Source organism: Prionailurus viverrinus, chromosome B4 (assembly GCF_022837055.1).
Source record: "Prionailurus viverrinus isolate Anna chromosome B4, UM_Priviv_1.0, whole genome shotgun sequence".
In the NCBI taxonomy this organism is placed as follows: Eukaryota; Metazoa; Chordata; class Mammalia; order Carnivora; family Felidae; genus Prionailurus; species Prionailurus viverrinus.
In genome coordinates this window covers 112,896,542-112,914,541 of record NC_062567.1, presented here as the reverse complement: position 1 = coordinate 112,914,541, position 18,000 = coordinate 112,896,542, and the positions used below count along the sequence as shown (strand labels likewise).

The 18,000-nt window shown below is 45.3% G+C and overlaps 1 protein-coding gene across 1 annotated transcript in view; it reads right to left on the bottom strand.

Annotated features, from left to right (window-relative positions):
- The window catches only part of PLXNC1 (plexin C1), a 148,346-nt gene that overhangs the window by 109,514 nt on the left and 20,832 nt on the right, over nt 1-18,000 (bottom strand). Inside the window, exons 2-4 of the mRNA XM_047866008.1 lie at nt 16,897-17,037; nt 4,601-4,735; nt 1,085-1,185 (exon numbers count right to left, since the gene is read on the bottom strand). Of these exons, the coding sequence (XP_047721964.1) occupies nt 1,085-1,185; nt 4,601-4,735; nt 16,897-17,037 (377 nt within the window). The remainder of the gene's footprint in view (nt 1-1,084; nt 1,186-4,600; nt 4,736-16,896; nt 17,038-18,000) is intronic.

The following is an 18,000-nucleotide window of genomic DNA, read 5'->3' as shown; positions in this document are numbered from 1 at the left end:
CTTTGTCTGCCAGGGATTCTGACAGAAACAGCCCCGTGAGGAAGCGCTGCAAAAGGCAAGGGCAATTATGCGTCTTGCTGCATCTCAGCTTTTGACTTCCTCCATGAACTCTTAATTAATTCCATCCCCACATTTTTAGTTTGTTTCCTGAACCTCTCGCTTATATTGTAGCCTCGCCCTCTCCCTTCGTTGCCCTGGGCTTCCTTCCCCAGATTCTCTTCCCCGTCCCCTCTGCTTTCCCCAAACTGCCCCTTGTTCAGCCTTCAGCTTCTCTGCACCTGTTCCACTCCTCCTGATCCCTTTTGACCCTTCAAAACGGAAAGCACCAAACTGACGGCCACCGTTATGGTGTTTTTTTTTTTTTTCCCCTGCCTGAGCTCCAGCTCCGCCACTCTCCTCCTTGCTTCTGTAGCGGGAGCCCGAGTACTGGGTTGCCATGGCAACAGCGAATCCAACCAGGCCGGTCCCAGCCACGCTGGGAGCTGCCATGGCGAGGGAGCCGCTTACAAGTCGCCCCAGAGCCTGGATGGGTCGTGAACATCGTAATTCAAGACCAGGCTGGGCACATTCTGCCTGGAGACTGAGATTGTACAGCAGGCCCACAGCTGTACCGCGCATTAGGAGACAACATCATCAATAATAAGGCTTCCACCGAGCCATCCGAGTACGTGACATTACCAGGATTCGGTGGGAAATTTTCAAACATCCCTATTCTTTTATCTCCTCTGAGGGGAGACCTTTTGCCTCTCTCTCTCTGGAGTCTTGGAGAACTCTGTAGAGAGTACAAGCAGAATCGGCAGCTCCAGGCTATCCTTCCTGGTGTCCTGTCCCCACCCCGCTCCCACCCCCAGGTCGGGTAACCCGGAGGGGTCCGGGTCAAATGATCCCACCGCACTGGCCCAGCTGGGAACATCTCCGAGAATTAATGAGGATCACGCACTGATATTTCAGGCGGCGAAGAGATCGGCTCCCCCAGGTCATTGGCACGGATCGTCAAAGTAGGGCAACAAGTGTTCTGCTGCATGACACTTTTTTTTTTTTCCTCTCGAAAATGTGAGCTGGTGAGAAAGAATTCAGGAAATACCTTTGTAGAGAATGGCACCAACCGCAGTGAGGGTCTGTTGCTGTTAAACACTCCGTACAGGATTTATGTTTACTGCAATTTGCAACACGAATTCTCCTCACCTAGAAATGAAGATGACAGCAGCTCAGACGGAATTCTAAGCACCGCCACAAAAACGACAACACCTTACCTGATAACGGGCCACAAAGAGAGCACATTTGTCAACTTGAACTCGGAATGCCTCTGTAAGGACGTTGGGCAGTGGTTCTCAAGTTCCGGGGTACAAATCCCCTGGGAAGGTTTGGAAAGTGCAGGTTCCCAGATGGCCTGCCGTCCCTGCTCTGGAGACTCGGGCTGGGCAGGTCAGGGACCGGGCCTCGGAATCTGCATTTTTAAGTGCTCTCTCAGGTGGGTCTGATCCGCTAATAATGACTTCCCAAGGGATCATGGAATCAGGTCACCTGGCCTTCACACAAAGACAGTTAAATGCGTGGTCAGTGGCACTCTGGAAATGAGCATCTGGGGACGTAAAGGCTCACGCTGACCCAGGAGTGTCAGCACGAGGCTGACGCTGGACACGGAAATGAGGAGAATCCCACACCCCTGTCAGGGTAACTCCATTGCTTCAGCTCCTGGCTCGTTTGCTCACCTTCCCTCCACTGGAGTTGGGCATAAAACAAACAGGGGGAGTATTCAAATCATCGCCTGCCCCTCAAGCTGCCTCTTCCAGTTGTCAGGAAAGAGCAACCCACAGACCAGGCGCCCGTGCTGGGCAGACCCGGGCATCTGAGACAGTCACAGCCTGGAAGCAGGGTGGCGGGAGTCGGGGAGGACCTCAGTGCCACACAGCGCATTTTCTGCGGGCAAAATCCCACAGCAGGTAGTAAGGAAACTTGTGGAACTCATTAAGCCAGGAAGCTGTACATGCTAGAAGGTATAAGTAACTTCTTTAAAAGGTTAGAAACACAGAGCGTTCTAGAAGCGATTGGTGAGGAAAATAGGCTATCCTGGGGAGTAGTGTTCAATTCCAAGTTGACTGCATGGAGGACAGACCCGTCTATTTCTCCGTCCTCCATGTTGCTGAAAGACGCGGGGGCAGACCACCAGCCTGAGCCAGAATCAACCAGAATGTGGAGATTTCCCTGTAGCTCACAAAACATCTTTTTAATTCGGGGGGGGGGGGGTTTGCATAAATATCATGTAGTCTCTCTAACCTTGTTTTCTCAACTCTGAAATGGTGACCGTGCTGCGGACTCCACAGGGTTATTTCATTGTCTGGCAGATACTAAGCGCTCGATAAATGTTGGCTACAGCTATTGTGTGAGGCAAAGGTTCCACAGCCCTACAAACATGTGAGACCTTACACTTAAAAGGCAAACAGATTTCCTTACTACGAGGCTTCTGAGAGCCTTTGAATATGCTGAGCATGATGATACTCCAGGCGGGGTAGACTATATAACATCTCCCCCAGGGCCACATTGGCTCTGAACACTTAGTGGGATAGGAGTCTCTAGAACTTTCCATGAGAACCATTACGCGCTGTACTTAAACACACAAACAACATCTCTCTCTGTAAAAGCGAGAACACAATTAGTACTACATTGGACCTGCTTCCCTAACTTAGTAACACAAGATAGTGACTATTCCACAGCGATGCATAAATCTTCATATGGTTATTTTTAGCGGCCACGTATTCCATGGATGTACCAGGGTGTATTCGTTTGGCTGTTACTATCCCCCCAAGAGTCTAGGAAAGGATCCTCCTTAGGTTTTTGCCTGTCTAGGGGTTATGCTGGCTCAACGAGAATCTTACTAATAGGATCCCCAGCAGGAAACCTAGGTGAAGAATATAAGAATAACCAGCTTTGATGCCCAGTCAAAAACCCTCCCTAGGGCTTCAGGCTTTGAATGACCAGAGGCTAGAACTCTTTATCTTCCAGAAAGTGAGGACCTGTCAGCTATCCGTGGCTCTCCAGTGGTTCCCAGCTTACAGTCTTGAGTTTGGAGGAAAGTGCTAACGAGAATTTACGAGCCATTTTGCAATGTTTCAAAAAGCTGAATGGAGAAACATGCACGGATTAAGCAAGACTTCAAGTGTCTTTGCTTTGGGCTGGAATTTTATCAGCTCTGTGTGGCAGCACAGCGCATTCTCCGGCTGGCAGTTTTCAGATGCCCTTGATAAATAAAGCCTGGGAATGGGAATAGTTACTTAATATATGCAGTTTGTTGAGTAGACAAAAATCTCGCGAATACGGGAAGCCCAGGGAAGAAACAGAATAAAAAGTGTTTTAACAGGGACACAAGCTGCTCAGGAAGATTCTGCATGGTGAACAACTGGTCTACCAACGTCAGGCAGGTCCACGGTTCATCTCAGTGAGATCATTTTGACATAACGACTCTTCCACGTGCAAAGGGCAATTCTGGGAATTCTGGAAACGACAATGTGCTTGTGTGCCTACTGTGTGACCGCAACAGCACATGTGGCTTGCTGTCATCACCGTTCCCCTTAGAATGAGAGATAAAAAGAATGGAAAATGGGGTTGGACCGAAGGCATCTGTTATTCCATTAGATAATTCCACAAGTCTGAATTCTCTTCTTCACACTTTGTTTGCCCCAATGGCCATGGGTCCGAATTACCGTGCCAGAATGGGCTGCTTAGTTTTCACAAGTTTGGGATTCGATCTCATTTATCACGGGCTTTGATGTCAGGACAGAATTGATGTCCCAGTCTGGACAAGGCCTAACCTACATATATATAAAATAGAATGAACCTAAGATATCAAGGAGATAGATCTCCTTGACTGAATCATTTAACCTTTCCAAGTCTTAGGCTCTTGATATACAAAGCAAGGGTAATTTTATCTCATTAAATTGGTAGCATATTTCATCAACATTGTTTTTATAACTGTGCGTACAGACACAACTCTGCATCTAAGAGAGACGAAACCAGTATGTGGTCAGTAGGGACGCAATAAAACTTAGCTTTCTTTCCTTTGTGGAAGTACTTTATAAAAATGAAGAAACTATAAAAAGCTATTATTTTTATTTGAGTAAGCAGAAGCAAGAAGAAAAACTAAAACAGCCAGATAAATTAAGAGAGGGAGGGTGAGTGCGATATATTTCCTGGTTCATGAATGTGCATGAGACTGTGGCCTGACATTAACCCCCAATTCCAAAGCCAGTCCCATTGGGTATATTCATAAATGCATCTAACCGTTCAGTGCCCACACAATAAATGTGCAAATTCAGTTACCTTGCTGATTATGCACCCATTTGCAAGCACACCCTCCTCTGAAAAGCCTCGCATTGGAAATATAGCCAATAATAAAATTGTCTAAATAGGTAATATTTCTTGCTTACTTACTGACAGGAAGGTTTTTTAATTCCATGTCTGTGAACCACTGAAGGTCTTCTCGAAGCCTGCAGCAGTGTTTAAACTTGATAGTTCAAAGTAAAAGCTTCACCACTAGATGATGATGTTAATTAAACAATTTTTTATTCGTAAGTCAGAAGCTGTACCCAGTATTTTCGCCTACCTCTTTCCCAGCTGTTAGATAGATGTAGATATTCTTCTTGGGATGAGGAACCAGTTTGTAGAAAACAGGCGTTTCTTCTTTAATTTCATAGATAACCTCCGGGCAATTTGAAGTCAAATTCTCACCAAGAATAACCTATTTTTTTTTTTTCAAAAAGAGAAATAAGATTTCTATTAAATACTTTGAATAGCGGAGGGCAAGAGTTGCAGCTTAATTCTAAGACCACACACTCTTTTCCTCACTACATATACTGGCTGAGGTACCATGTTCTTTAATCATCCTTTTGTGTCTCAGTCTTCCACAAGGCTGAGAAGAACAAGCATGGTCACGCATGTGAATGCGCGCGCGCGCGCACAGAAGCCGCCCTTCAGTGCTGGGGCAGTATCCTCACGTGTGGACGCTCCAAGCCCACAATTCCCTATCACATCTGGCTCTACGAGAAGCTACAGGTGACAGCTTCGTCAGTACTAAGCCAAGTGATCGTAAAACTAAAGGAAGCCGGCTTGACATATATTTGCATGTGTTACTCTGACTCTCCTATATGATTCTACGCAGTCACACATTTTAAAGTAACCAGGACAACTTAACAGGCCCAAACAGCAGGTATGTGTTTATGTATAAAACGTAAGCGTGGCCTTGAAATTGGGCCTACATGAGTTTCATGCACCTCAGTCGATAAATATCTACGTATCTGGCATGTTCTAGGTGTTTGGAAAACAGCTGCGAACAAATGAGTGTGGGGGGGGGGTGGAGGGAGAAACCTACCTTCATATACCGTGTGTGTGTGTGTGTGTGTGTGTGTGTGTGTGTGTGTGTGTAGGTGAGTAGTGGCAGACAATTAACAATAATTAAATTAGAAACCCTATTAGAAGGTGATGTAAGTCAAAATAAAGTGGGGTAAGGACATCTGGATGCGTGCTCAGGGTAAGTCTCACTGAGAGGTGGCATTTAGTGAGACACTTGCAGGAGACGATGGAGTGGGCCATTTAGATGCCTGGGTGACTCGTGCTCTTGCGAGAGCCACTCACTGGTACCGAGGCCCTAAAACCTGAGGTGGCCAGTGTGGCTCGAGCGGAACCAGTGAGGCAGAGAGCAGTGAGGTAACAAGTGTGCAACGTAGGTGATTGTAGGCGTGTGTAGAAATCTCACTCTTACTCCGGGTGAGAGAGAGGGAGCCGCTGTAGGGTTTGAGCAGAGAGGTGACATGGTAAGGGGGCAGGTTGGAAGCAGGGGCCTGAAGCTGTATCACAGACCATCACCATAGCCCTGGAGAAACCGAATGGTCGCTTGAGCCCAGGTGCACCTCTTGACTCTTTCCGTTGAGTAAGCTGTGCTAACTTTGACCTAGTACCTTAACCTTCCCCAACTTCCTTGTCTCTAAAACGGGGCTAATAATGCCTTTCCTATATACAACTGTTCAGGATCAAAGGAGAGTTATAAAAGGTGCGTGGCACATAATAAATACACAATAGATAATAATGTTGCTGGATGGTAAGCTCCTTTTGAGTAGAGACCGTATCTTAATGATCTTTATACCTATCCCCTTGCCCGATACTTTTAAAATCGAAGGTGTTCAATATTTTGTCAGTTTGAATACATCCATACGTAAAATCTACACTTGTGTCTCTACTGCTGAGGACAGCAGTTACATTGGGCACATGGTTTTAAAAGAAACGCTGGCCCTTGAGATTCTTTTCAGACAAAGTCTACACTCACGCATCTACTAAGCAATACGAAGCCTGTACCACATACCCTGATGGCAAATACATATTTACTATTTTATCAAAGAGTCCTTATCATTTTGGCACAGGCAGCATCTTCCTACATGAGTCCCTGCTCCCAGCCTGAGTATGGCTTTGTCTTGTGGTCGTGACTTTCTTCCATCATCTGCTCTGGGTTAAGTCCAGGCAGATTTGGTACAACTAGTAACTCACTAGGGGCCCGTGAACTGCCACTGAATTCAGGAGCAGCTCGTAAAAGTCAATTGCAGTAACTAAAATATGACTTTTTAAAAAGGAATAGAACCACTTAGGTCCCAGTAGAGGTGGAAAAGGTCTGTGCCTCAAGTCATTTAAAAGCACCTATAGAGGCACCTGGGTGGCTCAGTTGGTTGAGCGTCTGACTTTGGCTCAGGTCATGATCTCGCGGTTCATGAGTTCAAGCCCCGTGTCAGGCTCTGTGCGGACAGCTGTGAGCCTGGAGCTGCTTCAGATTCTGTGTCTCCCTCTCTCTCTCTGCCCCTCCCCCACTCGTGCACGCATGCTCTCTCTCTTCTCTCTCAAAATAAACATTACAAAAATGTTTTTAATAAAAAAAAGTGACTATAGCTGCACCATCCAGTATGGTAGCCAGCAGTCACCTGTGGCTATTTAAATTTAAAATGTAGTACTTCCGTTATACTAGCTGCATTTCAGGTGCTCATTAGCCACATATGGCTAGTGACTACCATACTGAAAGTACAGATACAGAACATTACCATCATCACGGAAAGTTCTACTGGACAACACTGGCCTACTGAAAACTACAAATGAAGAGAAACAGCAGGCTGGCACCACCCAAGCGTGGACTTGCCAGGTTCTTGTCTTCCCATCTCTAATTCACGTTCCTTATTAATCAACTGAGATTCAGTTGATCTGGTTCTAGAAAAGAGGTCATAGAGGAGAGAGGAAACAGGAAGCCAGTTAAAAAATGTTTGATAAAAATGTTCTCAAGTGACGCTCAAGAGAAGACAGGCTGCTCTTCAGAAGAATTCATCATGTTAAAACGGCCTCCCTGGGCAGAACCACCTATGAAGCATTCTTGCCAACAAAACCGAACCTGAACCTCATTGAGCCTTTAGTGTGACCTTTCATTTAACACTGGGAAGCAGAAAGAGGAGGAGGCAGCAAGAAAACAGCCAAATCCACAATATGAGACATTCGACCACAGACTTCATTTCCTCCATCAGTCAGTGGCAGTGATGGGAGTTGGCTACACCAGATTGAGAGAGGCAGGACAACCATGTCTGACCTGAGGACCTTGCTTAGATACCAATTTGAACAAAAGTCATTTTCTTTTCTTTTTTTCTTTTCGATATATGAAGTTTATTGTCAGATTGGTTTCCATACAACACCCAGTGCTCATCCCAAAAGGTGCCCTCCTCAATACCCATCACCCACCCTCCCCTCCCTCCCACCCGCCCTCAACCCTCAGTTTGTTCTCAGTTTTTAAGAGTCTCTTATGCTTTGGCTCTCTCCCACTCTAACCTCAACAAAAGTCATTTTCAAAAGATACTCTCGAGCCACTTAGGAAGATTTCATTGTATAAGCTCCTATGAGATATCGCTGAAGAACTACTGATATTTTTGCTGTGATAATAGCATTATGGGTATGGTTATTTAAGAAAATGGCCATTGCGGTGCCGGACTCTTGATTTTGGCTCAGGTCATGATCTCACAGTCTGTGGGATTGAGCTCTGCGGCGGGCTCTGTGCTGACAGAGCAGAGCCCGCTTCAGATTCTCTCTCCCCCTCCCTCTCTGCCGCTTGCATGCATGTATTCTCAAAATAAACATTAAAAAAAAAAAAGAAAATGACCATCATTTTTTAGAGATGTGTAATGAAACATGTAGGGGTGAAATGACAGTGTCTGGGATTTGCTTTAAAATAAAAATTTATAAAACACCACCACTCATGCGTCTTAAGTGGGTTAGGACCTGCGCTGCAGTTTTTACAGGGACTCCTTTTATTTATTCTTGGAACATGGTTGATGTAGATGGGGAAGGGCTATGAAGATCTAGTTTGGGGCAACTCCGATTTACCTGGAGACGAGGCACCGGTATTTTCTCTGGAACTCTGAATTCTGGCAGGGAAGCCTTTATTGTGTTAAAAAAAAATTCTTTTTTTTTTTAATTTTTTTTTTCAACGTTTATTTATTTTTTGGGGGGACAGAGAGAGACAGAGCATGAACGGGGGAGGGGCAGAGAGAGAGGGAGACACAGAATCGGAAATAGGCTCCAGGCTCTGAGCCATCAGCCCAGAGCCTGACGCGGGGCTCGAACTCCCGGACCGCGAGATCGTGACCTGGCTGAAGTCGGACGCTTAACCGACTGCGCCACCCAGGCGCCCCCAAAAAAAGTTCTTAAGTGTACTATGTGCTGGGGTTTACCAACCAGTTTCCTAAACAAGCTACCTAGAGTGGCTTACACTGAAAGCTTGTCCTGATAACTATAGATGCTGGGTTTAAATTATGTTTCATCCATAGTGGGAGTGATACTTCTCTAGAACGTAATTTGGCATTATCTATCAAAATTATAAAGCGTACCCTTAGACCCCACAGCCCCTCATATGTATGGTGAATGACATATGTACACGGATATTTATTGCATCACAAATTAGCAAAAGGTTGAAACAACCTAAATGTCCAACAACAGTGAGTTGGTTAGGCATAGTCAAACAAATATGATACTATTTAGCTGTAAAAAGAATTAGAAAGCTCCTTGTGTATATGTTTAATACATTACGTTGTGTACATGTGTATATATTTATATATTACATAAACATACTTACATACTTATATAGCATGTTTAATATGCTGTGTATTTGATAAAATGGGGGAAAGGCCATCTTCCCCCTTTTACTTGCAGACATTTATAAACTATCTCTGGGAAGATACCCAAGAAACCCATATCACTGGTTGCCCCAGAGGTCAGGAATGTGTGACTTTCTCTGTATATTCTCTTGGTTCTTTTGAATTTTGAACAATGTCAAAGTACTATCTTAAAAAATAAATACATAAGATTTAAGTGTGAAAAGTGAGTGTGAGTGGATCAGACTGTTTTTCTTTTTGCTAGATCATATGCAGAGAATGATCTCCATAACCCTGAGGACAGCACAACAGGAAATTTTCATTTTCATCCACAAGGGGCCCAGACATGCTACATGGAGAGCTTGGGGGTCTCTGCCACTGGGGCCTTCACCTCTCTCAAATGACTCCAGGACAGGAGAGACATGGCTTTCTTCCTCTGCTAGATCTCTATTAATATCACCTCCTACCCCGACAATCCCCATCCCCACAGCCCAGCCCAGGGGCATCAAAGCAAACTTGGATCTTCTAACTGCAACATTCATGTCAACATCAACACAGAGAAGAAAGCCAGCGAGACTGGAGCACGGGAAATGTTCCTTCCTCAGCTCGGTTTAGCTGGGCAGCCTTGGAAAAAGAACACGATCTGTGAAGCGATGCAGGAAGTAACAATGAGTCACAGAAACCCAAAATGGGTTTTGTATAAAAGAATCTCATCCAATTCACACACACCCCTTGGGCATGATGTGGATTTTTATCTCTTGTTTCCAGAATGCCCCTTTAGTACAGACCTAATCCGAAGTCACCCTGAGCCTCTGCCATGCATATTCTTCTCTACCCTTCATCCTTCAAGTCTCAAACGTCACCTCCTCTAAGAGGCTTTCCCTGGTTGCCTTTCTACCTCATTCTCTACCCATCAGTCGATTTCCTCCATAGCACTTACCACTCACTGTCTGAAATGGCTTTATTGATTAATTCAGTGCCTTATTTTCCATCCTTTTTTTTTTTACCCCCCGACATGAGAGCAAGGGGGTTGCCTGTTCTATTCACTTTTGTATCCTCAGTACCCAGAATAGTGTCTGGCACATAAAAGGTGCCCAATAAATATTTATTAAATGAAAAAAAAAATTCTATTAGCATTCAAGATTTTATAGGGCTCTTCAGATTTTTCCAGCTGAAGCCTGTGTAGAAAACAAATTTTCCCCGATGGAGAATTTCAGTTTGTGTCAACATTATTGCTCCTGTTGACATCTTCCTGAAGCCTCATGGTAGGCTATTAACTAGCCTTGGGATTTTTGTTGCATACAAAAAAAAAAAAAACCCGCCCAATTCCAGTCCTGAAACGTGTGGAGTGTGAGACTTCCACACCAGACAGTTAGTTACGTTACAAGTTCGACACCACCCACGGAAAGAATAGCATGGTGAGGAAAACGAGGTCGGGGGGAGAAAAATTAAACAAAAGCCTCTTTCTTTCTTTCCTTTACTATTACCATGACATGGAAAAGCCACGGGTATTCAAAAAGCTGAAACATATACTCCAAATTTCTTTCCTTAGGCCTCACTCTGTGGGGTTAACCAGTTAAAGGGCATCCAAGCCAATCTTCTCATTTTTTTTTTTAATAAACAGTTTCTAAGAAATGTGGTGAAGGAGGCCTAAACCACGCACACGAACACACGAGAAAGCAAGGTAATTATCCACCAGTGTTCAGTGCGCTTGAGTCGTTAGGAGTAACAAAGGTGAAATATAAAGATTAAGGCAAACTCCTCTTTTATTTCCAACCTATTTTTTTCAGTGTAAGTAGCAAGAGAAGCATACAGCTTGAACCACAAGTTCTAGGTTTGTGTGGACATGGCAGGAAGAGCTCTAAACTGGGGAGTCCCGGCTAACTCGCAAACTAGAATGAATGAGATGGAGGTGAACTTGAAATAGCTTCGGATGACATTCCAAACAGCCAGTCGTGGAGGCCATTTCCTGCTATTTTTCCTTGTTGGTCTATTACTTCAGCCTAGCCATCCCCACTCCCCTACCTCCGGCCCCAGGTCCTGTCCTGGGTTGGCCTCCTTTTCCTTATTTGAACATTCCGTGGGAATATAAACAGTAAGCTTGCCCTTATAAAATATTTTATTATTTTTGTTATCTCTTCCTGTCATTTGAAAACTTTAAAACCAGCATCGAGGCAGACCTCCATGCAGAAGAACTTTCTAGAACTGGTCTCAATTTTGCTCCACGGTTTGGATAAATGAAAGCCACCAGTGGGAATAAGTTTTGAGGGCCTCATACATGGCCAGTCCCAACTCGAAGCATGTGATTAGTGCTTCTCTGATGATATGGGGAAGGGACATGCGTGAGAGGGCACCCGGTACCCTGAAACCCACTTTGGTCCTAGGGATTTGGAGAAACCCAACACTGGCCTCCTCCTACAAGAGCCGTTCCAAAAATCATCTTGAACCCAGATTTCTGACATTTACTCCCAAAGAACCCACGGGGGAAAAGCTGGGGCCCCACAGGGGGTTCAGGGGCTCCCATGACCCACTTGCAGACCCAAGCGGGGGAAGTCCTGCCTTCTAATACAGAAGTCTGGGCTCTGTGGGGCTGCCAGGAGGCCGTCCCCAAATAGGAACAAACTAAAACCACAGAAGCCAGGGCCTCTTCTCAAAAAACCTCAATACTTGCATCTTAGTATTAACCCCAGTACTCTAATATTTGAAAGAAAATTAAAAAAAACAAAACAAAACACAGTTCCACAAATTCTACCAAGCCCTACAGAGTGCATTTGAATTATCAGTGCCGTTTGGAGAGGGGACAGATTGCTTCAGTTTACATCACCTTGAGCAAGTTCCCTAACCCCTCTGAGCCTCGCATTTTTTTCATTTAGAAAGTAGGTTTGGTAACACTACGGACTCATGAGGATGAAACAAGTTAACCCATGCAGACACTGGTTCCAACGGCCGGCGCGCAGTAAGAGCTCAGAAATGTTCGCTGTTGTTATTCCTCACCTGCTGCCTTATCTTTTATGCTTACAAGAAAGGCTAATGGGCATGCATAAAGTTACAAATTTCAAATTTCATGCATATTCCATTAATACTTATTTTACCACCTGGAAAAGCTGAAAATATTCAATTCTGCCCTTGAAATAAGGACAATTTTCTGTATGCAACACATTCAGCTCAAAGGAATCCAAACCACACGAGAGGCTGTCCCACAATCTGGACAAGGATTCGCATGTGTTTATAAAAACGGGTACGCTTTGCAGTGTGCTGGCTTGCGACCCGTGAGTTATGAATTCCCGCCAGCTGAGTTCAGCGTGGCCACCCTCTTTCAGCTGATCTCAGTGGAGACGCTGACCACTGAGAAAGTATAGCCTGCAATCATGATCAGAAAGGAAGCAAAATGAGGAAACAACCAGGGGGGAAAAAGTGACGACGCGACCCATCTCACAACCATTAGGGTCACGTGTCGATAAAATAAGGGGACAGACGAGAAACTGTGAAAAGGACGCTTTCAAGTTCTAAATTCCTACCATGTTTCAAAAATCTTACAAAAGCATCTGGGAATAAAGGCAGGAGGAAGAGGGCAGTGAGGGTATTGGCATATTGTAAAGTCTTTAGTTTTTCCACTCTTCCTCAGGAAAACCTTGCCTTTGGAGGCAGCGGCAGATCGCCTGGAAGAAGTGCAGGTCTTTAAAGACGCTTTGAAAGTGATTCGATCTCTCGGCCTAAGCGCAATGTGATGTTTCCACGCAAGAGAATATGATACAGCCATTTAAGAATACCATTTAACCAAGAGTTTGCCATAGCATTTTAATACAGGCATAACTGAAGGGAAAATATGGAGGCAAAATTGGATAGAGTCTGACCTCAACGATGCAAAAAAAAAAGAAGAAGAAGAAGAAGAAAGAAAAGAAAAAGAAAAACGCTGATAGCAGTCAGTGCCTTTCGGTAACCGCGAGGGGTATTTTTTTTTCCTGTTTTTCCCTCACCCTCTGCTACTTTGCACCTTTCTCAGGGAACATATATTACTCTTATAATAAGAAAAAATTAAAAACCCGATGTTTAAAATTGCACCAAACAGGGGAACCTGGGTGGCTCAGGCGGTTGAGCGTCCGACTTCAGCTCAGGTCATGATGTCGCAGTTTGCGAGTCGGAGCGCCACACTGGGCTCTCTGCCTTCAGTGCAAAGCCCACTTTGAATCCTCTGTCCGCACCCACCACCCCCCGCCCCACCCCTGCCCCATGCGCTCTCTCTTTCAAAAAATAAACATCAAAAAAATTTTAAAAAGAATAAAATTGCATCGAACTATGTTAAAATTCTGTGAGGTTTTCAGAGACTTCAGTTAGAGTGTGTGTGCGTTTGTGTAGTGGAAAAAAACCCCAGCAATTGGCCCCCAACTGCTGTTTTCTGCCCCTCATCCAACCAGTCGTATACTACAGTGCCTATTGTCTGTCAACATGTTGCCAACTCTTGATCACTGGGAAACTGATGAGTCAGGCTATGGGTGATCCAAGCCCTCTTTCTTCTCCTCCTCCCACTGGCTGCCTCGGGTTGGGTTTTGTTTGTGGGGCTCATTAGTATCTCCACTCTGTGGCTTAAGAAGCCAAGCTTGTGTCTATCAATGTTCGTCTTTTCTAACAGTTCTGGTGACAAGTCTGGCAAGGGAGAAGCTTGAAGTTTCTGAACAAAGGGATTCGGGGATTATCTGTGCCTTCTCAATCATCGACATGGTCCTGGGTCTCGGGACTCTGGGTTATTTCAGGGGTTACATCCGAGAATCTGCACACAGGATACATGGGGGAGTCTTGGGAATTACTGGGCTGTCCAAGGCAGCTTGGCAGGGCTAAGGCAGTTCAAATTTGTCCCTCAAAACTTCCTCCTGAGGGAAGGGACCTTCCTGAGTAAAGCTGGGGGAGGGTTTAACTCCTAAGAAGTTATCATGCCATTGAGGCATTCCCTTCAGTCAGATGGTCTGCCTCCTTCCAGAGCTGGGATCCTTTCTGGAGCTGCTTTTTTTTTTTTTTTAATTTTTTTTAACGTTTATTCACTTTTGAGAGACAGAGAGAGATACAGCATGAGTGGGGAAGGGGCAGAGAGAAAGACAGACACACCATGTGAAGCAGGCTGTCAGCACAGAGCCCAATGTGGGGCTGGAACTCACGGATCATGAGATCATGACCTGAGGTGAAGACTGACCCTTAACCGACTGAGCCACCCAGGTGCCGCTTCCCGGAGCTTCTAAAAACCATGACCCACACCCCAGGAGTATTGGTTCCACTGTCCCCTCCCCTCCATGGATCCCTATCAACATGCTTCCCTTCACCACCACGCCCTGCCCCCCAACCCCAAGAACACTGAGGGAATGGTTGTGCATGTCTGGGGCAGAGATCACAAAACTCAGTGGAGCACAGGGGACATTAGTGCAGACTCTGAAGTCACTCCGGGTTCAGATCTCTGCTCTGCCGTGCGTACTTTGGGCAAATCATCCACTTTCTCTGGGCCTCACTCCCCTTATTGGAAAAATGGGATATATCACAGAACTATCTTCCTGAGCCGTGGAGAGGACTCAGTGAGTTAAAACATTTAATGTGACTGGCACAAGGGAAACACCAGACAAATGTCAGCCGTCCCAAAACAATAAACCAACCTGCCCTTGTTATTTGAATCCAAAAAACAAACAAACAACAAACAAACACCAAGGCCACAGGCATGGCTTCTGAAGGTATACCCCATACAGATGCTGAGGAAACCAGACTTTGGCCAGCCACCTCTTTCTCGGTGGCTTAAGGCTGCAGCCTGGCCCCACCCTTCTGGTGTCACAACATCACTAAAAACCGGCCCGTTGTACACAAACTGCTGGGGTGAGCAAACAGGACAGGCGAAACCAGCCTGTCCCATGGGGAACTATTTATAGCCAAGTGTTCTTCACCTCCAACTTACCATGTAACAGTTTGGTTGGCTCAGCTTTGGGGAAACAGTGTTCCTGTCAAAATACTCATCAAAAATATCCTAAATCTGAAGAGATAATTGGTGAGGAGGCCCCGTAAAGACTGATGGCAAATTCCTCTGCCAGGTTAATGGGTCCAATCTGCCGGACCAGGTTGGCCTCGCTTCAGATGTCATCACACGGCACCAGGACACTTGGGTAGAATGACTGATGGGTGTTTACCTTTCCCCAGGAAATAAAGCTAACACAACAGGAGAGATGATCAATGTATATTTTAAAAGAATGTGTATACAAACAAACTCCCTCCCATATGTTACTGGGTTTCCTCCAAAGAAAACAGATTAAATCAAATGCCTACCAGGCACGCAACACTGTATTAGGCTGTGAGAATTCAGGACCCCCGTCTTGAGAAGCTTAAAATCAAGTTGGGAAGGCAAGACAAACACGAGTGAAAAGGTTGGGGATCAACACGAGGCATCTGTAATGGGCCTACAGAATGGTACAGATAATGAGTGTTTCAGGAGATGAGGGGAAAACATGATCACTCTGGGCTTTGGAGGCCTCGAAGAGGAGGTGGAGTTTGAGCCGAGCCAAAGCATAGATAGATAGGATTCAGTAAAGCATAGGGGGAGGAAAAAAAGCAAGCAAGCAAGCAAGCAAGCAAGCAATCCCAGAAGGACGCACAGTGTGAACAAAGGTAGGCAAACAAGACTACATAACGCACATCGGGGGACAAGCCAAGAGGTTTGGCTAGAGTGCGGGGTAAGTGCAGAGAAGACAGAATTAGAGACCGTACAGGAGAGAAAGGGGTTTTCTGGGTTGTCTAGCACAATCTCATTTTATAGATGAGGAAAGGGAAACTCAGAGAGGTTAGGCGATTCACCTACAGTCACAAAGCTAGTTGTCAATGGGAGATCAGTTGAGAAATCAAATCTATTTGTACTCAATTTAGAACCTGGACTGACAGTAAATCAACCGGCTACCGGGAGGCAGAGGAATGTCAGCCTAGGGTGACAGTGCAGTTTCTAGCCATGAATAATGGTGGAGCCCCCCCTGGAGGTATTCAATAAATGCCTGATGAAATTGATAAGATAACCACTATATCACTCCAGACAAGTCATTAGAGGTCCCTGATTTTATTTTCTCCTCCTCCCAACTGCCTCTCCCTCCCTGCCCAGGGAATAAAAATCCCAACTTGTCCAGTGGTATACCCATTCTACAGTGGGGGGAAAAATAGTCCTCTGAGATAGTCAGGGGGAATCTCAAAGGATCTCAGGTCTCTAACCTTTCCATGGTATGTGTGGGTACAAAGGGCAGAAAACAAAACCCCTCTGTGGGTGTCAAATAGGCTGGAGGGAAGGAACACCTGTTTTTTCTACTTTTTAAGTCTTATAATCCCTCATCTGTTTGAGGTTTGGAGAAGTCAGGTACTTTGTATATTTCCACTACAAAGGAGATAGGAACTAAAAGGTTAAAGGTCTTAGGAAGGTGATCCAGGGTAGGGTGAGGACCAGACCCCTATTTACCTCACCTAGGCAGCTTATGAGTAAGGAAGGGGAGAATAACTTGGCAGGCTCCTGGGAAGCAAGGTGGCTGGTGCTTTGTTACACGGCTAGGGAGGCTATCACATACGGATTTCTAGAAGTCTCTTTCTGGTCATTTCTGAGGGTCTCTGAACAGTTCACAAAGCAGTTGGTATGAGCTTGTGTATAACCGAGAAACACTGAAAAATAAATTAAAAAGCACAAAATGGATCACTATTAAAATTGACATTGAAGAAGGCACAGAAAACCAACCTTAAGTAACTGGCCATCTCCAGTCCCCAAGAACAAAACAGTCCTGTTCATTACCACGGTGCCATAAACGGATGTCAGGTCGGAATGGATCAAGGTAGATGATGCGATTGGTTGGACTCTTTCAGGTTGCTCCCCTTCTTTCTGAACATGCACACAAACGCACAAATGGAAAAAAAAAAAAAGATAATTTTTAACAGTGATAATTACTCATGCCCACCTGGGAAGGATCCTACTCGAGCCCCAAATACATTTTCTTAGACAAGATCCCCAGGAGCAACCTCTTATCCCCTTTATGTGTGGGATCACCATGCTTGCCCAACCCATGGAAAGCCGTTGGTTTCCTATGTATTAACATGCGTTGATTTCCAGCAGCGAGTTAGCCATCCATTTAACACTCCCCCAGCTGATACAGCAAACCGAGTTCACTTTATTGCCAAGGAAAGAGCCCATTGCTGAATTGGGAGGGAGACAGTCTTATGCTTGGCTGTTTGCATGATCCTGCAACAAATTATTTTAGTTAGGGATTGGCTTCTGTGAGGTTAAACAAGCCACTTCCCAAAATGCGAGGCAGACAGTCCCATTGGGTGTGACGGCCGACAGGAGGGACTCTGGATTCACCAGACGGATACAATGTAAAGCCCAAAGATAGGATAATTAATTCAGAGGGTTAAAAGGGAAAGATACACTCAAGGCTGGTGGGCAGGACAGAACCACAAAGCTAAAGAGGAACCAAGCAGAAGGACTGGACCCTGGTGCTGATGCTCTTGATGAGGAAACAAAAAGCCGAACTCCAACCCGAAGGCATTTAAATGGTCTGGAGCATTGAGCACATATAATCACATGCTTGCTCCTGATCATTAAATACAGCCCCTTTTTAAACCCAGGGCAGAGGGAGTGTTGACCAAGATGTCTTTTTCTTTCTTGGTTAAAGGCATAAAGCGCTCCACGCTGCTTCCTGCCTTCAACGACAGGAAACTGAGTTTGTTACACAAATCTCTGGAAGATATGAAGCTAGAGCGAGCCGTTACTGTCTGTAGCTACTGAACACAGTGTGATAGCATACTTTATCTGCCAGAGCTCAGTTCCCAATTGTACTAAGGTTTC